At 43.3% G+C, this 27,232-nt stretch overlaps 3 protein-coding genes across 3 annotated transcripts; 2 read left to right on the top strand and 1 right to left on the bottom strand.

The window, feature by feature from the left end:
• Positions 1–33: 33 nt before the first annotated feature.
• Positions 34–13,914, bottom strand: LOC106568297 (zinc finger CCHC domain-containing protein 9). The gene is made up of 5 exons (XM_014138509.3): positions 13,851–13,914; positions 1,880–2,141; positions 1,702–1,794; positions 1,512–1,580; positions 34–1,302 (listed from the first exon to the last, which is right to left on the bottom strand). Exons 2-5 carry the CDS (start codon positions 1,881–1,883, stop codon positions 1,190–1,192), a joined length of 279 nt encoding a protein of 92 aa, XP_013993984.1. The 5' UTR covers positions 1,884–2,141; positions 13,851–13,914; the 3' UTR covers positions 34–1,189.
• On the top strand, positions 2,850–5,066 carry LOC106568255 (astacin-like metalloprotease toxin 1). Its single transcript, XM_082974564.1, has 5 exons — positions 2,850–2,947; positions 3,075–3,247; positions 4,094–4,175; positions 4,455–4,576; positions 5,008–5,066. Exons 1-5 carry the CDS (start codon positions 2,850–2,852, stop codon positions 5,064–5,066), a joined length of 534 nt encoding a protein of 177 aa, XP_082830690.1.
• A 2,076-nt stretch (positions 13,915–15,990) lies between the features above and the next one.
• LOC106568289 (alpha-2B adrenergic receptor-like) lies at positions 15,991–20,265 on the top strand. Its single transcript, XM_014138486.3, has one exon. It carries the CDS (start codon positions 17,192–17,194, stop codon positions 18,764–18,766), a length of 1,575 nt encoding a protein of 524 aa, XP_013993961.1. The 5' UTR covers positions 15,991–17,191; the 3' UTR covers positions 18,767–20,265.
• The last annotated feature ends 6,967 nt before the right edge of the window (positions 20,266–27,232 follow it).

Here is a 27,232-nt window from a genome sequence, read left to right as displayed (position 1 = left end):
AACACATCTTTAGATACAAGACAGGATAGAGGGACTGTTTAACTCCTTTATTAAAAGGAAATTCATCATATAGAAAATAAATTCATAATATCAGTTGAACTTATCATATCATTCACATAGATCCAACACACCTCTCCTTCTCCTGTGAGATCAGACCAAGGCACTACTCGGGCTGCTCAAGAACGTTTTGGGGAAATGTGTCGTTCAGTACAAATCAAATCAAATTTATTTATATAGCCCTTCGTACATCAGCTGATATCTCAAAGTGCTGTACAGAAACCCAGCCTAAAACCCCAAACAGCAAGCAATGCATGTGAAAGAAGCACGGTGGCTAGGAAAAACTCCCTAGGAAAAACTCCCTGGAAAGGCCAAAAACCTAGGAAGAAACCTAGAGAGGAACCAGGCTATGAGGGGTGGCCAGTCCTCTTCTGGCTGTGCCGGGTGGATATTATAACAGAACATGGTCAAGATGTTAAAATGTTCATAAATGACCAGCATGGTCAAATAATAATAATCATAGTAGTTGTCGAGGGTGCAACAAGCACGTCCGCTGAACAGGTCAGGGTTCCATAGCCGCAGGCAGAACAGTTGAAACTGGAGCAGCAGCATGGCCAGGTGGACTGGGGACAGCAAGGAGTCATCATGCCAGGTAGTCCTGAGGCATGGTCCTAGGGCTCAGGTCCTCCGAGAGAAAGAGAGAATTAGAGAGAGCATATTTAAATTCACACAGGACACCGGATAAGACAAGAGAAATACTCCAGATGTAACAGACTGACCCTAGCCCCCCGACACATAAACTACTGCAGCATAAATACTGGAGGCTGAGACAGGAGGGATCAGAAGACACTGTGGACTATACAAGCCATTACGGAACATAGCAAATGTTTAAATTGAACTGAACACACCCCTGTTAGCTGGTGTACAGCACACCACAGTCTCCAGTCTAATCTAGTTTAGTCCCATCCATATGAATCATATACATTCCAAACACACAGAGTCCACGGTGTGAGAATACAGAGAACTCTTTCAGAAGCTATCCATTTCCACTGACTATGGATCTGTGGATGTTGTTTTTTTAAAGCTCTGAGCGAGAACAGTGACCTTCATGGAGTTAGTCCTGGGATGTGCAGTCTGCTCTGTGCTAGTCAGTCCTGTCCAATCTGGTGAGTCCTTTGGGTTGATTGGCAGGTCAGAAGACCACTAACTTGGCCTGTTTGGGAGGGAGTTTCTTCACAGGCACGTGCACTTCCTCATGGTCAGCACTCATGTTATTGAACAGCCAGCCCAAGGTCACTTGGTTAGCTACAGGGGTATTGGACAAACACACGTCAGTCAAGTAACATCTTGGAGTGCATTAAGGACAGAAGCTGTACAGAACTTTCAGATAGAAATAGATGAAATAGAACAGACAAGAAGGACATACAGATAGAAATATATTGTATAGAACTGACAAGAGAGGGATATTCAGAGAGAAATATATTGTATAGTCTCATGTAGAATACGTTACTAACATGCAGCCTGGTGCTCAGGACAATCCTTCTGGAAGTGTTCTACTGAACCACACACAAGACAACATCCTTCTACAGATAAGGAGAAGAGACAATGTTATGGATTGTCTGTTTGATGTATTTGCATTGTTTAGTACTGTGAGAGTGTGAGAGTGTGTGTGTGTGTGTGTGTGTGTGTGTGTGACTACTGCACCTGCGGTGTATAGTCCTTTGGGGTTGTCTGGGTAGGACCTGGACATGTGACCAGTCTTACTACAGATGAAACTCTTGGCATACGGGCATTCACCTGAGAGAGGGAGATCACAAATGAGTCAGGAGCTGCAACAAAACAGCACACGATTCTACCATTCGTCTCAGACACACACACTCACACATAGGTACAACAAACAACACACTGATGGATACACACTCTCCCCCTCTTATATCTCTCCCTTCTTAAGCCCCCCCTTCTCTCTTTTTCCTTCTCATACGATAGTACGACAGCTTATTGAGGCACACATCCAGGGCTGGGTCTATTTTAGCATGGCAGCTTTAGATCTCGTGTTCAGTGGATCCACAGTGGTAGCAGATGTCCCTTCCCATCTCCTGTCTCTGTCCGCCTCCGGACAGTCAGCCAATCCGTAGCCAGGCTTCCTACAGTTAAAACACAGATGGAGAGGGGGAGACAGAGAGACAGACAGAGGGTGAGAGAGAGATAAGAAAGAAGGAATGAAGATATGGGAGAGGTTGTGTGTCACTATGTCCTATAGTACAATGTAATGAATTATTGGTGTAGCCCCGACTGGGACTCGAACCTGCTGATTAGATTTTTTTTTTGCCCACGCTACGGATGGCTATATCGGTCCACTAGTAAAGGCCCAGTGCACTACTTTTGAGAAATAATAATGTTTTTCTTATTATATTTTTCTTAAAGTTGCACTATGCAGAAATCGCTCCACCTTTCTTGGTTGCTAAAACTCTAATAGTTTGCTTAATTTCCACACCTGGATTGTGCAACACTTGCCCACTTAATTCTCCTCCAAATTATTCAAGCTGTCAAATTGGTTGTTGATCATTCCTAAACAACCATTTTCAGGCCTTGCTGTAGATTTATCAAAACTGTAACTCGGCCACTTTTGATTATTGTCTTGGTAAGCAACTCCAGTGCTGTGAAGTTACTTTGGCCTGAGAATGAAGGCGTCTCTTCTATCCCCTACAAGATCAATGATGATCTGGGTGAGTGTCGAATACAGTAGGAGAGATGAACACTGTAACACTAGATGTTTTCTAATACAGTGAGAATGATATGCACCGTCTAATGGTAAATTGTCTCTGATCCCCACAGTGGACAGAAAGGAAACTATGCTAGCAGCGTTCAAGATGATTTCAGACCAGACGTGTATCCTCTTCCACGAATACACCAATGAGATGAACTACATAGAGTTCATCTCTGGGACAGGGTGAGTCCAAAATGGTCACATTAACACTCTCTCCTTCCCAGCAGTTTAGTTAACTCACAACCTCTCCTTTATTTTTCTCTCTTCCTGTCATATCCCCTCTCACCTTTCTTTCTTCCCTTAACTCTAGCTGTGCGTCGTATGTAGGTTTTCAGGGCGGGGCCCAGCCTCTGTACTTCGGTAGAGGCTGTAACGTGGGGAACCTGTGTCATGAGCTGATGCATGCCCTGGGCCTGCACCACGAGCACACACAGCCAGACCGTGACCAATTCGTCACCATACAGTGGGACAACGTGGTCTCAGGTAACTCACACCAACACATGCTAAACCACCTCACGGGCATTGCATGTGGACCAGGGGCAGGGCTGGTCAACTTGTCCCATGAAGAGCTGCAGTGTGCAGGCTTTTGTACCAGCCCAACACTAGCACACCTGGTTCAGCTTTTTGTGGTCTGGAGTGAAGACCGTATAGAATAGCTATTGACATGTAGTATTTTATTAGGTGCTGCTCTTCCTGGGGTCCAGACAACATGACACACTACATAACAAAAATATACAGAACAACATTAGCTTAAAATAAGAATACAGGCGTTCATATATCATGTACTCATTATAACGGCAATACTGCAGCCATTAATTTCCCCATACATTGCAACCCTGTTCTCTACTGTTAAAATTGCTTTGTCTAAGCAGGTCCTGATAGCCTAATATCATAGCAACCTTGAATCCTGATATCCTAATCTCACAGCACCAGTTCTGTAACCATCAGCATAGACTAATTTCCAATTATGTGGAATTTAACTGAATTCGTTAACTCCTGCGAATTTCCCCTGGTGTGAACGCAGCCACCTTGTTCGTTAAATTCCCCTTACATGAATAACACTACATTGTCATCTACAGTTGCCACCCGTAATGGGTATCCTGGGATAACATGTAAGCTCTTGAACTTGAAGGCCACCCGCTATGGGTTTCATTAGGTAAGATGCAATAGTCATGCCTTGAATGGTGTAGAGTTTCCTCCTGCTAGAGGTTCACCTTAATGGTTTCCATCAACAACTTGTCTCGATTTCCACTTTCATTCCCCTATATCGCAATCACACCCAGCAGTGTCCACCAGTCACATCTGCCTCTTGTAACTCTTAACTTCCAGGAAAAGAAGATAACTTTAAGGTGAAGGAAGGAGACACTCAGGACCTGCCCTATGACTACGACTCCATAATGCACTACGGAATGTCAGTCACACTCCTCTCCTCCTTATTCCCAATGAAGTCTTAATTTTACTCGCCTTGTTTTTAAACTGCTAGCAATAAGTAAAGATGAGTTGTACAGTATCCAGCTCCAGTAACATTTCTCTGTGCGTCCCAAATGGCTCCCTATTTAAGTCACTACTTTTGACCTGGGCTCTGGTCAAACTAGGTGCACTATATTGGGAATAGGGTGACATTGTGATGCAGTCCTTGTGTTAAAGTAGCATTTCCTCAAATACCCCATTGTTGGCTTTCTCCCGGCAGGTACTACTTCTCATCAAACCGGAACCCCACTATTGACTCCAAGAAGAGTGGAGTCCAGATTGGACAGAGAAATCACCTGAGCCCCCTGGACATAGCACGCCTTAACAAACTCTATCAATGTGGTAAAGACGTGTGCGCACACAGACAGGAAAAATATCAGAATTGGGTTGCCTTTGTAAATGCAGTCGTTATCACACTGTATTCTAACCATGTTCCTGTCCCGTCTTTCCCAGAATAACAATGCACAGTTTAGCATTTATTACACCATGGAAGAAGATTCCAACACCACTGCTGTCGACTGATTCCAACACAAATGGCACTGACATCCTAACTTCTCTTCACAACAATGAATAAGTTGGACAAGTCCCTTAAAGCTTCCTGATGTATTATACGTGTGTCTGGCTGCAGGCGGTGGTTTTAGTTCTCCTGTGTGCTCTTGCTGCCTTGAATTAGGCCTATACCACTGCACTTGTCTTGGCAATAAATAAAATGACCTAGACTGAAAAGAATCCCGTCAGTGTGATGTTGCTTGCAGTGTTCTATTTCATTCTAGAATGGACCTTCTCAGCTATGCTCATCATACATCCCAAGGTGGGATCAGAGAGGAAGTAGATCTAGTGTACCAGGAGAAACGACTTAAATTAATGGGGATTTATACCTTAATTAAACTTGGCCGACTAGCTAGGCAACAAATTATTTAAAAACGATGACGCTGTAACTCAGGACTTAAACAGCAGGGCTCATAGATTCACCCAAATCTGAATGTCGCCCTCTAGGAGGGTGTACTATGAAACAGGTTTGAGGAGTTGGCGAGTTAACTTTGGTGAGCTCAACTCAGGATAACCGGTAGCATGAAAGTGGCTCACCTTTTAGCAAGGAAGACTAAACATATTAGTTTTTTTTAACTAGGCAAGTCAGTTAAGAACAAATTCTTATTTACAATGACAGCCAAACCCGGATGACCCTGGGCCAATTGTGAGCCGCCCTATGGGACTCCCAATCACAGCCGAATGGGATGCAGCCTGGATTCAAACCAGGGACTGTGGTGACGCCTCTTGCACGGAGATGCAGTGCTTTAGACCTCTGCGCCACCCGGGAGGCCAATATAAACGTAACTTCTAAGAATTTACTGCGTTACAGTCCATATAAGGAAGTTAGTCAATTAAAATGAATTCATTAGTCCCTAATCTATGGAATTCACATGACAGTGCAAGGGTGCAGCCATGGGGTGGGCCTTGGAGGGCTCAACCACTTGCAGCCAGGCCCAGCCAATCAGAATTAGTTTGTCCCCGCAAGGGGCATTATTAGACAGAAATAGTAGCCAGCGTGGTTACTACTTCTCTAAAACGATGTTTGAGGCAGCTTATGGTAGAGACATGAACATTAAATTCTCTAGCAACCGCTCTGGTGGGCCTTCCTGCAGTCAGCATGCCAATTGCACACTCCCTCAACTTGAGACATCTGTGCATTTTAGTGGCTTTTTATTGTCCCCGGCATAGGGTGCACCTGTGTAATGATCATGCTATTTCAGCTTCTTGATATGCCACACCTGTCAGGTGGATGGTTTGTCTTGGCAAAGGAGAAATCCTCACTAACAGCAATGTCAACAAATGTGTGCACAAAAGATGGCAAAGTACTTAAGTCAAAATAATTGAAAGTACTACTGAAGTAATTTTTGGGGGTATCTGTACTTTACTATTTATATTTTTGACCATTTTTACTTTTACGCCACTACATTTCTAAAGAAAATATGTACTTTTTACGCCCATACATTTTCCCTGAAACCAAAAAGTACTTGTTATTTAGAATGTTCATGCAGGACAGCATTATGGTCCGATTCAAGCGCCTATCAATATATTTTTTTTAAATTTAACCTCAATATAACAAGTTGTCATACTGCCCCTGATCTGAGTGTACCCTGTCAGGCCATAAAACATTTTTTTTAAACGTGCGGCCTTATAAGGAATTTGATGTATAACATTTACTTTTACTCAAGTATGACAATTGAGTAATTTTCCCACCACTGTACTTAAGTACATTTAAAACCAGATACTTTTCGACTTTTACTCAAGTAGTATTTTACTGGGTTACTTTTACTTGAGTCTATTAAGGTATCTTTACTTTGACTCAAGTATGACTATTGAGTACTTTTTCCAGCACTGCGTGGTGTATAAATAACTATAAGCAGTTCGCATGTCTGACATTTCAGAGTTTCCTAGTCCGACTAGCACACGGCATATCACTGCCACGTGTTTACTGTTTAACAGCAAGGCACATTCTTCTTCTTCTTCTTCTTCTTCCTTAGGTCGAAATGGCAGGAAAATGAGTCGAGAGACGCTTAGCGCCATATATTGTTGAGTTTGAGAACTTAAAAGCAAGTGACCACACCAGCACCTGTTACTTTGTGATTGCTGCCCCGCCCACTCTTTGACTGGAATGAGAGCGAGTGCATGAATTTGTTTGTGCCATTTCTTTGGTTCTTTTCTCCCAAATCCTGGGGGACAATCATCGTTGCAACATGGTTTGGTTTCTGATTCTCATCTGGTTTGTCCAAGGTAGGACCAGTAATTTTGTTGTTGTGACGTCCTACTTTTGAGTGTTTTCCATTTGAGCTACTGTAGGCCAGGCCAATCTCGCTGCAGATGCCAATTGGTTGACCATGTTATTATTATGTCACGTGTATTATGTTTCCCTTGTGTATTTCAGTGGGCAGTGTTCCCATCGTCAATTTCCCAAATTCTACTACTTCAAATTCTACTTTCCCTGCCACAGGTAGGCAGGCCTGCATTGGGGACCAGTCATTTCGTTAGGTGATAGGCTGAACGCTAGGGCTCTGTCCTGTTTTTTTATTTAATGTAGGCCAGACGTACTGCAAAACTATGTTATTGGACTGTTCCGCTTAGTAATATTTTTCTTCTTCTGTGTTTCAGTGGACAACTCTACAAACCCCATCAACAATTATACAAATGTGACTTTCTCTGCCACAGGTAGGTCTATACTGTGATTCTCAAGTCAGTCTCTTGGGGGGATGGGGGCCCAAAGAAACAACTCAATCTGTTGTCTTCAAGTTTATGGCTTATCTATCAATAAACAATGATAATACACATTTAGTTTGTTCACAATTCCCTTCAGGTTCTACTGCCTCGATGGGGCCACGTCACAGACAAAATGATTGGTTTAAAACACCTGAAACCAGAGAAGGTAACTCATTCATTAGATGAAGCGCGCAATCCTGGACCTCTATCATGAGGTCTGGACTTTAATGGCACTGGAGGTAGTGAAACAAGTCAAAATTAGGCTCAGTCGTGTGTGTGTGGCCTCCACGTGCCTGTATGACCTCCCTACAATGCCTGGGCATGCTCCAGATGAGGTGGTGGATGGTCTCCTGAGGGATCTCCTCCCAGACCTGGACTAAAGCATCCGCCAACTCCTGGACAGTCTGTGGTGCAGCGTGGCGTTGGTGGATGGAGTGAGTCATGATGACCCAGATGTGCTCAATTGGATTCAGGTCTGGGGAACGGGCGGGCCAGTCCATAGCATGAATGCCTTCCTCTTGCAGGAACTGCTGACACACTCCATCCACATGAGGTCTAGCATTGTCTTGCATTAGGAGGAACCCAGGGCCAACCGCACCAGCATATGGTCCCACAAGGGGTCTGAGGATCTCATCTCGGTACCTAATGGCAGTCAGGCTACCTCTGGCGAGCACATGGAGGGCTGTGCGGCCCCCCAAAGAAATGCCACCCCACACCATGACTGATGCACCGCCAAACTGGTCATGCTGGAGGATGTTGCAGGCAGCAGAACGTTCTCCACGGCGTCTCCAGACTGTCACGTCTGTCACGTGCTCAGTGTGAACCTGCTTTCATCTGTGAAGAGCACAGGGCGCCAGTGGCGAATTTGCCAATCTTGGTGTTCTCTGGCAAATGCCAAACGTCCTGCACGGTGTTGGGCTGTAAGCACAACCCCCACCTGTGGACGTCGGGCCCTCATACCACCCTCATGGAGTCTGTTTCTGACCGTTTGAGCAGACACATGCACATTTGTGGCCTGCTGGAGGTCATTTTGCAGGGCTCTGGCAGTGCTCCTCCTGCTCCTCCTTGCACAAAGGCGGAGGTAGCGGTCCTGCTGCTGGGTTGTTGCCCTCCTACAGCCTCCTCCACGTCTCCTGATGTACTGGCCTGTCTCCTGGTAGCGCCTCCATGCTCTGGACACTACGCTGACAGACACAGCAAACCTTCTTGCCACAGCTCGCATTGATGTGCCATCCTGGATGAGCTGCACTACCTGAGCCCCTTGTGTGGGTTGTAGACTCCGTCTCATGCTACCACTAGAGTGAAAGCACCGCCAGCATTCAAAAGTGACCAAAACATCAGCCAGGAAGCATAGGAACTGAGAAGTGGTCTGTGGTTACCACCTGCAGAACCACTCCTTTTATTGGGGGTGTCTTGCTAATTGCCTATAATTTCCACCTGTTGTCTATTCCATTTGCACAACAGCTTGTGAAATGTATTGTCAATCAGTGTTGCTTCCTAAGTGGACAGTTTGATTTCACAGAAGTGTGATTGACTTGGAGTTACATTGTGTTGTTTAAGTGTTCCCCTTATTTTTTTGAGCAGTGTATATAGACTTATTTTATTATTATTGACTGTATGTTTGTTTTACTCCATGTGTGACTTTGTTGTTGCATGTGTCAAACTGCTTTGCTTTATCTTGGCCAGGTTGCAATTGTAAATGAGAACTTGTTCTCAACTTGCCTATCTGGTGAAATAAAAATAAAAAAAATAAATAGGATGGAATGGAAAATATGTCGCTGTACAACGTGACGGTCGACAGTACAGTACTGGGCTATTTAGCTAAAGAATCCCCGAAGGACAAGAGGAAGGAGTAGGCTGTCTTTGTAACTAAGAATTTGTTCGTAAATGACTTGCCTAGTTAAATAAATGTTATACTAAGAGCATAAGATTTCTGCACCCTAATTTTCTAATTCTTGTCTAACCAATACCCAAACGGAGATCAAGTGAAAATAACAATCTCTTTGATTGCCATGCTTGTCTCAGAGCAGCGTGACACGATGCTAAAATAATTGTAGGCTTTTGCTTCTGACTTCAATATGCTCTTTAAACAAATAAACCTATGCCACTTTTAACAGCACGTTACTCAACACTAGTGAGACTCATGTCGCCTATGGTAGGCCTACAGTATATTGAGAAGAAAAAAAAAGTTCAATGACGTGATTCTCCGCCAATTAAAATTAGAGGATTGGAGGACTCTAATATATAAGGGCCATGTTCCATTAGATATTCTCACAGATCCTAAGGGGCTTTAATATAATTCAAAATTAATAATAATAATAATAATAATAATAATAATCGCTTTGTTTAAAAAGTAACATCACCGGCAACAACGTCGCCTACGGGCACAAACCCACCGTCGCTGGACCAGACAGGACTGGCAAAAAGTGCTCTTCACTGACGAGTTAAGGTTTTGTCTCACCAGGGGTGATGGTCGGATTCGCGTTTATCGTCGAAGGAATGAGCGTTACACCGAGGCCTGTACTCTGGAGCGGGATCGATTTGGAGGTGGAGGGTCTGTCATGGTCTGGGGCGGTGTGTCACAGCATCATCGAACTGGGCTTGTTGTCATTGCAGGCAATCTCAATGCTGTGCGTTACAGGGAAGACATCCTCCTCCCTCATTTGGTACTCTTCCTGCAGGCTCATCCTGACATGACCCTCCAACATGACAATGCCACCAGCCATACTGCTCGTTCTGTGCGTGATTTCCTGCAAGACAGGAATGTCAGTGTTCTGTCATGGCCAGCAAAGAGCCCGGATCTCAATCCCATTGAGCACGTCTGGGACCTGTTGGATCGGAGGGTAAGGGCTAGAGGTCGACCGATTAATCGGAATGGACGATTTTTAATTAGGGCCGATTTCAAGTTTTAATAACAATCGGAAATCGGTATTTTTGGATGCCGATTTGGCCGAATTATTTATTTCTTTTTGAATTTTTTTTTTGAATAAATAATTTTTACACCTTTTATTTAACTAGGCAAGTCTGTTCTTAACTTATTTTCAATGACGTCCTAGGAACGGTGGGTTAACTGCCTTGTTCAGGGGCAGAACTACAGATTTTTACCATGTCAGCTCGGGGATTCAATCTTGCAGCCTTACGGTTAACTAGTCCAACGCTCTAACCACCTGCTTTACATTGCACTCCACGAGGAGCCTGCCTGTTACGCGAATGCATTAAGAAGCCAAGGTAAGTTGCTAGCTAGCATTAAACTTATCTTATAAAAAACACTCAATCTATCATAATCACTGGTTAACTACACATGGTTGATGATATTACTAGTTTATCTAGCCTGTCCTGCGTTGCATATAATTGCTTAGGTACACGTTGCTCCAACCGTAAGCATCAATGGCTTTCTTAAAATCAATACACAAGTATGTATTTTTAACCCTGCATATTTAGTTAATATTGCCTGCTAACATGAATTTCTTTTAACTAGGGAAAATGTGTCACTTCTCTTGCAACAGAGTCAGGGTATATGCAGCAGTTTGGGCCACCTGGCTCGTTGCGAACTGTGAAGACTATTTCTTCCTAACAAAGACAGCCGACTTCGCCAAACGGGGGATGATTTAACAAAAGCGCATTTGCGAAAAAAGCACAATCGTTGCACGACTGTACCTAACCATAAACATCAATGCCTTTCTTAAAATCAATACACAGAAGTATATATTTTTAAACCTGCATATTTAGCTAAAATAAATCCAGGTTAGCAGGCAATATTAACCAGGTGAAATTGTGTCACTTCTCTTGCGTTCATTGCACGCAGAGTCAGGGTATATGCAACAGTTTGGGCTGCCTGGCTCGTTGCGAACTAATTTGCCAGAATTTTACGTAATTATGACATAACATTGAAGGTTGTGCAATGTAACAGGAATATTTAGACTTAGGGATGCCAGCCGTTAGATAAAATACGGAACGGTTCCGTATTTCACTGAAAGGGAAAATGGTTTGTTTTCGAGATGATACTTTTCGGATTCGACCATATTAATGACCTAAGGCTCGTATTTCTGTGTGTTTATTATATTATAATTAAGTCTATGATTTGATAGAGCAGTCTGACTGAGCGATGGTAGGCACCAGCAGGCTCGTAAGCATTCATTCAAACAGCACTTTCGTGCGTTTTGCCAGCAGCTCTTCGCTGTGCTTCAAGCATTGCGCTGTTTATGACTTCAAGCCTATCAACTCCCAAGATTAGGCTGGTGTAACCGATGTGAAATGACTAGCTAGTTAGCGGGGTGCGCGCTAATAGCGTTTCAAACGTCACTCGCTCAGACTTGGAGTAGTTGTTCCCCTTGCTCTGCATGGGTAACGCTGCTTTGAGGGTGGCTGTTGTCGATGTGTTCCTGGTTCGAGCACAGGTAGGAGCGAGGAGAGGGACGGAAGCTATACTGTTACACTGGCAATACTAAAGTGCCTATAAGAACATCCAATAGTCAAAGGTATATGAAATACAAATCGTATAGAGAGAAATAGTCCTATAATTCCTATAATAACGTCAACCTAAAACTTCTTACCTGGGAATATTGAAGACTCATGTTAAAAGGAACCACCAGCTTTCATATGTTCTCATGTTCTGAGCAAGGCACTTAAACATTAGCTTTCTTACATGGCACATATTGCACTTTTACTTTCTTCTCCAACACTTTGTTTTTGCATTATTTAAACCAAATTGAACACGTTTCATTATTTATTTGAGGCTAAATTGATTTTATTGATGTATTAAGTTAGTGTTCATTCAGTATTGTTGTAATTGTCATTATTACAAATAACAAAAACAAATTGGCCGATTAATCGGCATCGGCTTTTTCGGTCCTCCAATAATCGGTATCGGCGGTGAAAAATCATAATCGGTTGACCTCCTAGTAAGGGCTATGGCCGTTCCCCACCCAAAAAAATGTCCGGGAACTTGCAGGTGCCTTGGTGGAAGAGTGGGGTAACATCTCACAGCAATAACTGCCAAATCTGGTGCAATCCATGAATAGGAGATGCACTGCAGTACTTAATGCAGCTGGTGGCCACACCAGATACTGACTGTTACATTTGATTTTGACCCCCCCCCCCTTTGTTCAGGGACACATTATTCAATTTCTGTTAGTCACATGTCTGTGAAACGTGTTCAGTTAGTCTCAGTTGTTGAATTTTATGTTCATACACATATTTACACGTTAATTATGCTGAACATAAACGCAGTTGACAGTGAGAGGACGTTTCTTTTTTGCTGAGATATTTATTTATTTAAAAAAAATATATATATATATATTTTTTTTTTTCAGAACATTAACTGTGTGTAGGTAGATGTGGAAAGATGGGTACAAATGATTTGTTGCAAGTTTGGGAGGGGGTTCACACGTAGCTCAAGTTGGGGAGGGTTATTTTTTTACACCTAGCTCGGCTATTAGACAATTCTTTAGTAAAGGTTGAATAGTCTTTTCTTCAGCTAATAGCCCATCCTGCTATGCTTGTAAAAAACGAATAATTAAACTTTTTTTCCCTTTCCACATGTTAGGTTCCAATTGATAAAGTGTTTTCAGTCACAATCGGCCCCAACCCCAATTAATATATTTGGGCACAGTCGGTAGTGTGCTGGACTTTCCGCTAGAATGTTGAGGGTACGAAACCTGCTCCCTGCTTGTTTCATTACATTATTATGCCAGTCTCAGAGCAAATAGCCTGGATTGTTACTCTCTTCTCGTTCCTCGCTCTCTTCCATGCCTCATTCAGCATGCTTGTGGGCGTGCTGGCAGGATGTACTGCTTTTATTCTGTATATATGAATTACAAATCAGCCTTTACTTAAATCATGTTTCTAGTCTATTGCATAGTTACAATGTGTAATCATTGATGTCCCAGGAGCAGGAGTGGTAAACACTGTTGAAGTGTATAATTGTAATACATACATGCAGACAAGGCATCATTCAAAGAATGAAGTTTGATAAACCTGGTATTGGATATGACTGAAAAAAACTTGCTAAATAGCGATTTTCGTAAATTAACTTTATGACAAAATATGTGTAACCGATGTGAAATGGCTAGTTAGTTAGCGGTGGTGCGCACTAATAACGTTTCAATCGGTGACGTTACTCGCTCTGAGACTTGAAGTAGGGTTGCCCCTTGCGTTGCAAGGGCCGCGGCTTTTGTGGCGCGATGGGTAACGATGCTTCGTGGGGTGTCAGTTGTTGATGTGTGCAAGGGTCCCTGGTTCGAGCCCAGGTTGGGGCTCTACACTGTTACATATGCACAATCGTTTGTCTCTACATTAACTAACATATTCCTCTCAATTGTACATGTTTTGCTTGACTCGTTTTGAAGTTATAACTACTTACATTTGCAGCCCCCATAATGTTTTGTCAGGCATCTTTGCTGAAGAAAGTCACCAGTGAAGGTGTCTCACGTCAAATTCGTCATTGGAACCACTTGATATGATTGGTCATATAAAAACCTTGGGACCCAAATGTATAATGAGTGCTCTAACTCCCCCTTGTGGTGGTCTGGAGCAATGAAGCCGTGACACTGGGTACCTCTAAGTCCAGCCGTGTAAACTCACAACTTTTAAAGGAGGAACCACTGAAATTGGATGTGATTGATGCATTTGATACCATTCCACCTATAACGCTCCAGCCATTACCACAAGCCCGTCCTCCCCAATTAAGGTGCCACCAACATCCTGTGGTGTGTGTATTTGAGTGTATGCGGTGGGTGTTAGTGTGAGTGTGCAAGAATGTTAGTGTAGGCAGATATGCATGTAAATGGCTGAAAAGTGACTGGGAGCTGGAATATATAGAGAACAAAAATATAAAAGCAACATGTAAAGTGTTGGTCCCATGTTTCATGAGCTGAAATAAAAGATCTTAGGAATTTTCCATTTCAACAAAAAGCTTATTTTCTCACATTTTGTGCACAAATTTGTTTACATCCCTGTTAGTGAGCAATTTTCCTTTGCCAAGATAATCCATCCACCTGACAGGTGTGGAATATCAAGAAGCTGATAAAACAGCATGATCATTACACAGGTGCACCTTGTGTGGGGAACAATAAAAAAGGCACCTAAAAAATGAGCAATTTTGTGTCACAACATAATTCCACAGATGTCTCAAGTTGAGGGAGCATGGTATGCTGACTACAGGAATGTCCAGCAGAGCTGTTGCCAGAGAATGTAATGTTAATTCCTCTACCATAAGCCGCCTCCAATGTCATTTTAAAGAATTTTGGCAGTACGCCCAAACGACCACAAAACCGCAGACCATGTGTAACAGTGTAGGTTCCGTCCCTCTCTTCGCCCCAACCCGGGCTCGAACCAGGGACCCTTGCACATATCAACAACTGACACCCACGAAGCATCGTTACCCATCGCGCCACAAAAGCGATATAAACCGTAACTCGGTAAAATCTTGAAATTGTTGCATGTTGCGTTCATATTTTTGTTCAGTGTAGTTGAAAAGTTGATAAAATGCCAAAGTTGTCCGTGACGAAATTGGAACTCGCAACCTTTAGGTTGCTAGACGTTCGCGTTATACCGCCCACCCCAACCGACCAACCACCCAACGTTCGTTTTGCCTTAAATAACCATCTGTCTTATGTAACTATACGAAACTTAACATATCATACTAAGTTGGTTGTCCTGGTTTTACTTTTACTATGTTACGTATAGTATATGAGATCCCGCTGGAATCCCGTCTTCCACGCGGTCTCCGAGGCTGCAGGAGCCTGCTGCGCCACTAAGAGGCAGAGGAGCACCAGCATAAAAACAGGTGCCTGAGGGTACGTTATAGAAGGTTACGTTTGAGTTTATTTAGGGAGAGATGTTTTCGGGATTTATATTTTAGGCCCATAATTTATGTGTATTTAAAAATGATTTTACTTTGAAGTATATTCATTATTTTGTCCCTTAGGGGAAATTTGCCATGGTCATTGTCTTCGTGCTTCATGCTTACAGAGGTCCCCGGCACTACACTATATCATTGCTCTTTGTTATATAAACTATCCTTACGCAAGACCTTGTGTGTGCCTTCTCTTTGTTGTCAATTGCTCATGTCCTGGTCCAGTAAACAACGAATGGTTCTGTCTGCCCGTTACACCAGCCAGCTATCACGTCTATTCACCTCAACAGGCGGTCTCTTGCACTGGTTTTGACGATGTGTTTGGATGCTGGCTTGTAGTAGTGTGTTGTGTCTGTTGGAGTTTATGGAAATGCACTTTGAATAGAGTTTGAATGAGTTGAATTAGCATCGTAGGCGTGTGTGTGTGTAGTGTGTGGAGTGTACTGGGTTAGTATGTCTCTGTGACGGTCAGAGGGTCCGCTGCCTTACGCTGCGTGATGTCACTACCGGGGCTGAGAGCGAGGCGCTGTTATTTACCCGACCCGGGCCGTTAACCGGGCTCGGTCGGACGGACAGGAGGCCGAGCTAGTGGGTCTTTGTCAAAGGAAAAGTAACCTGCTACTATCGCTACAAAACAGAACAAGATCTAAACAACAGACGGGATGTGCAACACATGGCCGTTATTTAACCATTATTGAAGGGTTGGATAGAAAGTGGACCTAGTCGAGTTGCGCACAATCAAAAACTGGAAAAAACAATAGAGGAATTAATCAGTATCATGGTGATAATAATTATGACATTATCACCATGTAATCAGTGAAGTGTTGACATTACCCTTTTTGGTTTAACGACTTTGACAGCACTCAAATGAAGTATAAAGCATCTATCCTATCAAACACCACGAAAGAAAAATGAAGGAATAGGTTTGTGGCTTAAGTCTTCTCGTACCCATCCCTTATCTGTTGATGATGACAGCTCAGTGCGGGTCTCGTTTTGGACAGATGGAAGCTGAGGAACGCAGATTGTTGGATTACTTTTTACGTCTTTAAACTGAAGTCGTCGCTAATGCGTTATATGGTTACTCTACGAATATAAACTTTTTAAAAGGCATTTAATCCCGTGCGTCTCTGGGCCATGGCTGACATCATTACGCTGGTGGGATTCGGGGTGTTCCGATTTCATGGTATAGTTATGGACGTTTTACTTCAGTGAATTTAATTTACATCGAGCACGGTCTATGGATTGCCTGAATGACTACTACTGTTCGAAGGATTATGTTTGAATAACACATTTTTTCAGCATTTGTTGAAGCAATTAATAATTTCCCCCAGAAGAATAACTATCCAAGCATCAGCGGTGTGTGTGTGAGTTAAAAAAGATTTAGTAATTTAATTGAATGATTGGATGAGATGATTATTTATTTTTCTTTCATTGAATATCCAATAACCATTTCGTGGATTTTTACTAGCCTGAATGTTGAAAAGAGACATGAAAAAAGAGTGCGTGACTGGAGGAGTAAAATTATCTGTTTTACACTGGACAACTTGTCAGTGTATTTGACAAAGCAGCACAAGCTTTTTCTCTTTTCTCATTTTAATTCAATCATCTCGTGCGTAAAGTTCTAAGGGGATGCCTCTTGAGCCCATCAGCCATGTCTCTGTTTCTGCGTTAGAGCCCCCCTCTTTGCTGCACTCTCACTGGACAACGAGTCTTCCTCAAGGGATTAAGGTAGCAGATAACAGAAACCTATATATACATTTTTTCACCTTCACTCACTCCAAACATACTTCATGGTCCCCGTGAGTTTCTGAATTTTCTCCAATCTATGTGCTCCTGCTGGCGTCGCCATGGCTGCGGCCCCAAAAGTTACATGCCTGTCAGCGCCCTACAACCAGACAGCACCCTATTCCCCAGAGGCCACTGCGTTGTTCGCAATAGCAATCACCCTCATGATGATCCTCACCATCGTCGGCAACATCTTGGTCATCATCGCAGTGCTGACCTCACGCTCACTCCATGGCCCACAGAACCTTTTCCTTGTCTCCCTGGCCGCAGCCGACATCCTAGTCGCTACCCTCGTCATCCCCTTCTCGCTGGCCAATGAGCTGCAGGGTTACTGGGCGTTCTGCTCACTGTGGTGTGAGATCTACCTGGCATTGGACGTCTTCTTCTGCACGTCCTCCATTGCCCACCTGTGTGCCATCTCATTGGACCGCTACCTGTCCATCTCCCGGCCCGTGTCCTATGGCATCCAACGGACGCCAGCACGCATCAAGGCGGCCATTGTGGTCATCTGGCTTCTCTCGGCCGTCATCTCCTTCCCTCCTCTCCTCTCCCTGGATAAGAGCAAGGGAGGGGTGAAGGTGTGTGAGCTGAACAAAGAGCGCTGGTATATTCTCTACTCCACCATTGGATCGTTCTTCGCCCCGTGTCTCATCATGATCGGGGTCTACATCAGGATCTACCAGATTGCCAAGCAACACACAAGATGTCTGCCAGGGGAGAAACCCAACCCTAACAAAATCCCTGGTAACACGTCTAGCAACCCTCCTAGCAACCCCACACCTCCCGCACCGGGACCTGTCATCATCCCCCAACCCAAGCCTCTCAGCCAACCACAGAACCACAAAGGGGAGGGAGGGAAAGCAGACAGACAATCTACGGACGCCGTACCTCAGAGTCTCCCTGTCTCCTCCCCCTCGTCTCCTCCTCCCCAGAGTGAGACCCAGGCCAAGAGTCAACCCCAGACGTCTTTACCAAATCCTGTCCCCACCTCACCCCAGCCTACCTCACCCACAGTAGCTCTCTCCCTCACACTCCACTCTCCAGATAGCCAACATGAGGAGACCCACAAACGGTGTGAGAGACAGGAGGAGAAACACAGAGACACCACCAATGATGACAGCTTCAGCTCTGGCTCCGAGGCAGAGACGAGGGGAAGAGGAAAGGGAGGAAGAGGGGGAGTAAATGGAGGGAGAGGGGGAGGGAAAGGGACAATGAAGAATAATGGAGGATCAAAGTCTGGAGGAGCACCTCTTTCTTATCTGACCTCTCACGAGTTCAAAAATACTGTAGCCACACCCACCGGTACAGTGCTGGCCTCTGATAGGCCGGTGAAGCCACAGGCCACTCCCATGTCTCGGCGCAAGGCCATGGTAAACCGAGAAAAGCGCTTCACGTTTGTCCTGGCCGTGGTGATCGGAGTGTTTGTCATCTGTTGGTTCCCTTTCTTCTTCTCCTACTCGCTGAAGGCCATCTGTCCTGAGACCTGCTTGGTCCCTGCTCCCCTCTTCACGTTCTTCTTCTGGATCGGCTACTGCAACTCCTGTCTGAATCCCGTCATATACACCATCTTCAACCAGGACTTCAGGAAGGCCTTCAAGAAGATCCTCTGTAGGGACACCAAGGGGACGTTCCTCTAGTGTGGACACTATGTAAGGACATCAAGTGGATGTTCATGTAGAGTGGATACTGTGTAAGGACATCAAGTAGATGTTCTTGTAGAGGGGATGCTGTGTAAGGACACGAAGTGGACATTCTTCTAGAGTGGATACAGATGGTACATGATTCTCTACATTGCTTGTTTTGCCACTGAAACTGAAATTAGGCAAACTATTTGAATCTTAGCAACTAGGAAATGGAGAAGCAATTTCTGCATATTACACCTTTAAGACATTGTCAGCTATATTCTGGTCATTATTTGAACTGGCTAACCAGCTAGTAAGGAATCAAAACATTGTTTATAAAATTGCTTTTAGTTACCTTGCTTGCTAGCTTGACATTTAGTGAATTCCTTTTTAAACTGCTGGGTTTATTGGTGATAAAATAGAGAAGGTATGCTATATGGTGCACCGGGCTGCTGATTTTCTTTTTTTGTATATACTTTTTCATAACGACAAACAACAAGTTTGATGTTGGACGACAATAGAATGCTCATGCTGTCGCTATGACAATTTTCTACAGACAGTCAATAGACTGACCGTAAACCACCTTTAGCCTACATTTGAACATTACATCATGGCATTTTAATTGAAGTATACTAAATTTTTGAAATGTTGCATTCTATTAAACTTTCTTTTATAGCGTAGTCAAATGACCTACTATTTAGGACATAAGTATCGGTATTCTGACACAGCCACTGTGTAGAGACAACAAGGAGACATTAATTCTAGAGTAGATACTGTGTAGAGACACCAAGGGGACGTTCTTCTAGAGTAGGTACTGTGTAGAGACACCAAGGGGACTTACTGGATGTAATGCAAAGACAGATTTTAGTTTACCTGTACAGGGAACCACAGACAAACTTTTGAGTCTGTCCTTTGTTGAACATTTTGTTCGATTTGATAAGAAAAATGCTGAACTTTGGAATTCTGTAATAGATGAACGTGCTCTGATGTACACATTGAGGGGCAGTGGAAGAGGAGGAAGGTGATGCAATCTGTCTGAGAAAAAGCAAACACCTTTACAGCTTGTTTAGCGATTGGCACAAAACGGGGCCATCAGTCATGAGGACATGTTGCTCAAATGACAGTATCACACTGCTCTTGTTGTTCCTCTGTAAGTGGCTCTGGTTAAGAGCGTCTGCTAAATGACTAAAATGTAAATGTAGAAGGAAAGGAAGGTTACACTCTGTTGATTCCATTGGCTGGCTGGGTAACTGCTATCCACAGCCATTACCTGTAGCCTTGTGACTGGCCACTATGAACTACAAGGACACAGTGTGGGGAGAGTGTGTCCATGATCACCTGGTACTGTCCACTGCAATGATACAAAGTGGGCAGGAGCATGTGCAGTAGAATGTGTTCCCAGAGTTCTCTGTGTTCTAGAACTTGTACTGTGTGAAGGCAGTTCGTCCAGCTGTCCGGCCTCTGTCATAAACTCATACACTACGGAGGATGTCTTTTTAAAGGAACCAACCAGCTCTAAGGGTGTGTTGTTTTGAGTATCAGAAATTAACATTTATGTTTTTATATAAGTATGAAATCAATATAAACACATGAAAAGTTAAATATGAAATGTGTATGGAATGGGTTGTTGATGTGACCAAGGCCTCAGTAATGTAATTCATTGGGTTAGATATAGTCTGCAGGAAGGGGGTGGGTGTGGCAGATGGGGTCTTCCTGGGGCATACATCTACATTCATTTTGCCGCTGCTAAATGAATATAGGGGAAACACTGGTGTGTGTGAAGTGTAGTGGCCTAATGGTTTTACTGGAACAGAGGAAATCACTAATGTTTTTTTTATATATATGGGACAAAGATGACAGCATGAGGAACTCACAAGACCTCTCTCTCTATCTCTCTCCATGCGCTTGCATGCAAGGTTTACAGAGTACATGCCTATTAATACACAATTCTGTGTGAACCAACAAATACATAATAATATATTTATTTATTTATTTATATATGTATTTATTTAGGCTGGTGTAATGTAAAAACATTGAATACATTCTAAATCTAAAGTGTACACTGAGTGTACAAAACATTAGGAACACCTGCTCTTTCCATGACATAGACTGACCAGGTGAATCCTGGTGAAAGCTATGATCCCTTATTGTTAAATCCACTTCAATCAGTGTAGATGAAGGGGAGGAGACAGGTTAAAGAAGGATGTTTAAGCCTTGAGACATGGATTGTGTATGTGTGCCATTCAGAGGATGAATGGACAAGACAAAAGTTTTAAGTGCCTTTGAACAGGGTATGATAGTAGGTTCCAGGCGCACCGCTTTAAGTGTGCTAAGAACTGCAACGCAGTTTCCCGTGTACATCAAGAATGGTCCACCAATCAAAGGACATCCAGCCAACTTGAAATAACTGTGGGAAGCATTGGAATCAACATGGGCCAGCATCCCTGTAGAATGCTTTCGACACCTTGTAGAGTCCATGCCCTAACGAATTGAGGCTGTTCTGAGGGTAAAAGGGGGTGCAACTCAATATTAGGAAGGTGTTCCTAATGTTTTGTACACTCAGTGTACAGTATACCATATTTAGAAAAAACATTGTGTTGACTGACGGCAGGTCGCCTAGCAGTTAAAACGTTGGGCCAGTAACCAAAAGGTTGTTAGTTCGAATCCCTGAGCCAACTAGGTGAAAAATCTGTCGACGTGCCCATGACCAAGGCACTTAACCCTAATTGCACCAGGTTTGCTGTTGATAATGGCAGACTGTTGCCGTGACTCCACTTTCTGATGGTGTCTCAGGGACAGTTGGGATATGCAAAAAACACATTTCCAATTCACACATATTATTTCACCCTTGTGCATGTGTGAAAATGGACAATTATAAGCATCCACCAAATTATTATTCATGGGAAAATCAAAAAGAGTGACCTACAGGTAACTGCCAAAATACAATGCATTCGGAAAGTATTCAGACCCCTTGACTTTTGCCACATTTTGTTACGTTACAGCCTTATTCTAAAATTGATTATATTAAATGTTTTCCTCATCAATCTACACACAATATCCCATAATGAAAAAGTGAAAACAGTTTTTTTGACATTTTTGCAAATTGATAAAAAAATTCAAAACAGAAATACCTTATTTACATAATAATTCAGACCCTTTGCTATGAGGCTTGAAATTGAGCTCAGGTGCATCCTGTTTCTATTGATCATCCTTGAGATGTTTGTACAACTTGATTAGAGTCCACCTGCGGTAAATTAAATTGATTGGACATAATTTGCAAAGTCACACACCTGTCTATATAAGGTTGAACAATTGAACAAGCCAAAAGGTTGAAGGAATTGTCCGTAGAGCTCCGAAACAGGATTGTGTCGAGGCACAGATCTGGGGAAGGGTACCAAAACATTTCTGCAATATTGAAGGTCCGCAAGAACACAGTGGCCTCCATAATTCTTAAATGGAAGAAGTTTGGAATTACTAAGACTCTTCCTAAAGCTGGCCGCCCAGCCAAACTGAGCAATCGGGGGAGAAGGTCCTTGGTCAGGGAGGTGACCAAGAACCCGATGGTCACTCTGACAGAGGTCCAGAGTCCCTCTGTGGAGACGGGAGAACCTTCCAGAAGGACAACCATCTCTGCAGCCCTCCACCAATCAGGTCTTTATGGTAGGGTGGCCAGATGGAAGCCACTCCTCAGTAAAAGGCACATGACAACCCACTTGGAGTTTGCCAAAAGATACCTAAAGGACTCTCAGATCATGGGAAACAGGATTATCTTGTCTGATGAAACCAAGATTGAACTCTTTGGCCTTAATGCCAAGCTTCACGTCTGGAGAAAACCTAGCTCCATCTCTAAAGTGAAGCATGGTGGTGGCAGCATCATGCTGTGGGGATGTTTTTCAGCGGCAGGGATTGGGTGACCAGTCAGGATCGAGGGAAAGACAAATGGAGCAAAGTACTGAGAGATCCTTGATGAAAACCTGCTCCAGAGCACTCAGGACCTCACACTGGGTCAAAGGTTCACCTTCCAACAGGACAACCACCCTATGCACACAGCTAGGACAATGCAGGAGTGGCTTTGGGACACATCTCTGAATGGCCCAGCCAGAGCCCAGACTTGAACCCGATCAAACATCTCTGGAGAGACTTGAAAATAGCTGTGCAGCCACGCTCCCCATCCAACCTGACAGAGCTTGAGAGGATCTGCAGAAAAGAATGGGAGAAACTCCCCAAATACAGGTGTGCCAAGCTTGTAGCGTCATAACCAAGAAGACGCGAGGCTGTAATCCCTGCCAAAGGGGCTTCAACAAAGTACTGAGTAAAGGTCTGAATACTTATGTAAATGTGATATTTCAGTTTTGTGTTTTCATACATTTGCAAAAATTACTAAAAACCTGTTTTTGCTTTGTCATTAGGGGGTCTTGCGTGTAGATTGATGAGGGAAAAAACAATATAATCCATTTTAGAATAATCCAAAAAGTCAAGGGGTCTGAATACTTTCCGAATGCACTGTAAATGAAACACCAGCATTTGAATAGGGCGTTAGGCCACCACGAGCCGCCAGAGCAGCTTCAAAGAGCCTTGCCATTCTGTAGATTCTACAATTGTCTGGAACTCTATTGGAAGGATGCGACACCATTCTTCCACGAGCAATTTGGTGTCTGCGTCCTGATGGTGGTGGAATACACTGTCACAAGCGCCACTCTAGAATCTCCCATAAGTGTTCAATTGGATTGAGATCCATTGACTGAGACGGCCATGGCATATAGTGAAACATCAGCAAGTTAAGCAGTCTACACCACTGAATCTTCTGCCAAACGTGCCCCAACAATCACCCCTGTTTCAAAGTCACTGAGATCTCGTCTAGCAATGGTAGCCAAAATAATTGGAAACTGGGTACACATTTTTATACATGGACCGAAGCATGATGGGATGTTAATTCCACACCCATACTTTATATCCCTCATTTACTCAAATGTTTCCTTTTTTTGGCATTTACTTGTGGATGCCAGATTAATAGGACAAGCCAAAGATCTACTCAATGTTACATGTATGTGTAAATGTATACACTGTATGTGTGCATGTGGGCATGCCCGTGTATGTCTGTTTGGACACAATCCCATGATCGCCTTGCCAGTTAAAAAGTGTGTATCTTACAGGATGGGGTTTTCATTATTTATTAACCAGGTTACGTAATACATACAGTGAGGGAAAAAAGTATTTGATCCCCTGCTGATTTTGTACGTTTTCCCACTGACAAAGAAATGATCAGTCTATAATTTTAATGGTAGGTTTATTTGAACAGTGAGAGACAGAATAACAACAAAAAAATCCAGAAAAACGCATGTCAAAAATGTTATAAATTGATTTGCATTTTAATGAGGGAAATAAGTATTTGACCCCCTCTCAATCAGAAAGATTTCTGGCTCCCAGGTGTCTTTTATACAGGTAACGAGCTGAGATTAGGAGCACACTCTTAAAGGGACTGCTCCTAATCTCAGCTTGTTACCTGTATAAAAGACACCTGTCCATAGAAGCAATCAATCAATCAGATTCAAAACTCTCCACCATGGCCAAGACCAAAGAGCTCTCCAAGGATGTCAGGGACAAGATTGTAGACCTACACAAGGCTGGAATGGGCTACAAGACCATCGCCAAGCAGCTTGGTGAGAAGGTGACAACATTTGGTGCGATTTATTCGCAAATGGAAGAAACACAAAAGAACTGTCAATCTCCCTCGGCCTGGGGCTCCATCCAAGATCTCACCTCGTGGAGTTGCAATGATCATGAGAACGGTGAGGAATCAGCCCAGAACTACACGGGAGGATCTTGTCATTGATCTCAAGGCAGCTGGGACCATAGTCACCAAGAAAACAATTGGTAACACACTACGCCGTGAAGAACTGAAATCCTGCAGCGCCCGCAAGGTCCCCCTGCTCAAGAAAGCACATATACATGCTCGTCTGAAGTTTGTCAATGAACATCTGAATGATTCAGAGGACAACTGGGTGAAAGTGTTGTAGTCAGATGAGACCAAAATGGAGTTTTTGGGCATCAACTCGTTTGGAGGAGGAGGAATGCTGCCAATGACCCCAAGAACACCATCCCCATCGTCAAACATGGAGGTGGAAACATTATGCTTTGGAGGTGTTTTTCCTGCTAAGGGGACAGGACAACTTCACCGCATCAAAGGGACGATGGGCGGGGCCATGTACCGTCAAATCTTGGGTGAGAACCTCCTTCCCTCAGAAAATCTGTGGAGGGAGCTGAAGGTTCGAGTTGCCAAACGTCAGCCTCGAAACCTTAATGACTTGGAGAAGATCTGCAAAGAGGAGCGGGACAAAATCCCTCCTGAGATGTGTGCAAACCTGGTGGCCAACTACCAGAAACGTCTGACCTCTGTGATTGCCAACAAGGGTTTTGCCACCAAGTACTAAGTCATGTTTTGCAGAGGGGTCAAATACTTATTTCCCTCATTAAAATGCAAATCAATTTCAAAAAATTTTGACATGAGTTTTTCTGGATTTTTTTGTTGTTATTCTGTCTCACTGCTCAAATAAACCTACCATTAAAATTATAGACTGATAATTTCTTTGTCAGTGGGCAAACGTACAAAATCAGCAGGGGATCAAATACTTTTTTCCCTCACTGTAGCTGCTGTCATGTTCTAAACACAGCAGTGGTATGGAGCTCTTTTAATGTCCTATAACACACAACTCCAAGTCCCCAAGCACACTTCTATGTTATAACAAATGCACGCCATGGGAGTCAACAACGTTCTGTATAGCCTACTGTTATCTAAGACTATTAGATGGAAGACTCCATACTGCTAAGAGGTTAGGACCTTTAAATCACAGGGTTGCTGGTTCAATCCCCATGCACTCCTGAAATTCCCTCTGAGACTAGATCACTCGGGACCCAATCCAAGGCCGCATTTAGAGTATGAGGTCAAAATGAAGACTCGATCACTTTGTGGTCCACTCAAGAACAGCACTAGACCCAGTGATGCTGCTCACTTTGAGGACTGTGTTTTTATTTGTTTGAACATGAATAATACATTCCTGTTTATTTCTATTGTTCAGTTTTCTGTTTGTCTTCTCGTTGCAGTTTCAAGTTTCTATTGTGTTGTGATAGTTCCCTGTCTCTATAGATTGACGCAAAAGTTGTGTGGTGTCTCTGAGCACAAAACACAGAAATGGAACATCTTTGTGTGTGTGCATGCTTGCATATGTTCATTCCTGTTGTCCTCCAGTCCTTGAAGGTGTTCTCCAGAGTAGGCGATAAGGCTCAGGTCTGCTAGGGTTTCTAAATAAATTCTCTTTGATTAAAGCAAATAACCCTGTTACCATGGTTATCAAGGGGAAGTGCTGCTTGGGGGTCCGCTGTGACACACTTAAATGTCACTCCACATTACCGTGGAAACTAATGGGGGATCAAACAAGGTCTGGGAGCCTGGGACTGCCCTCTACATACACACGTGTGTGCCTGTGCAAGCATGCAAGTATGCAGGAAGAGTATCAAATTATCAATACCTCTGAATTCCAACATAGATCGATCTCAATCTACAGTATTTGCAACAGTCTGTGCAATTAAATAGACATCCTAATTCAAAGCAATGCAGGTATATCCTTTCTTAGACTTACTTGCCAATTCTATGGGAAACCCACATAATATTACCCAACCTCAGGTCTTAAAGTAGCTGGTGTAACATCATTTTTTACCAGAGCTTCTTATAAAGTGCTCCTTTGCTCTACTGACAAGGCAGGCAGGTATTGTTAGTGTATAGGGGAAGAGGAGTACCTGGGCTTGAACCAGCAACCCTGTGGTTATAGGGTAAACACATTATCACCTCTGCCATAAAGGTCCTGACCTCTTTGCAGAGGTTAAAGTACACTACTGGATGGACCACTATAGCATCTAGTGCAGGGCCAGTTTAGAGGTCAGGTTAGAGTTCAGGTTAGAGGTAAGGTTAGAGACCAAGTAGTCCGCAACAGTAGTATTGAGTGAACAGGAGGTAGCTCAGTACTGTAGCTCAGTGTAAGTACTGTATTGAGTATTACAGGTTAATGTATCTCTGAGGTGGCTGACCCTCTTTAGACTGCACTTCCCAGATACAGACTCCCACTAAGACTGGCCTAAGCAGAACCAGGTGTGTGTGTGTGTGTGTGTGTGTGTGTGTGTGTGTGTGTGTGTGTGAGTTCGTTCTTCTATCTTTGTGGGCAGTGGTGGAAAAAGTACTCAATTGTCATACTTGAGTAAAAGTAAAGATACCTTAATAGAAAATGAATCAAGTAAAAGTGAAAGTCACCCAGTAAAATACAACTTGAGTATTTGGTTTTAAATATACTTAAGTATCAAAAGTAAATGGAATTGCTAAAATGTACTTACGTATCAAAAGTAAAAGTATAAATAATTTCAACTCCCTTATATTAAGCACACCAGACAGCACAATTTTCTTGTTTATATTTTATTTATGGATAGCCAGGG

The sequence above is a fragment of the Salmo salar genome, chromosome 01, assembly GCF_965601325.2.
Source record: "Salmo salar chromosome 01, fSalSal1, whole genome shotgun sequence".
Classification (NCBI taxonomy): Eukaryota; Metazoa; Chordata; class Actinopteri; order Salmoniformes; family Salmonidae; genus Salmo; species Salmo salar.
The sequence above is the reverse complement of the archived record's forward strand: the minus strand, read 5'-3'. Positions and strand labels throughout refer to the sequence as shown.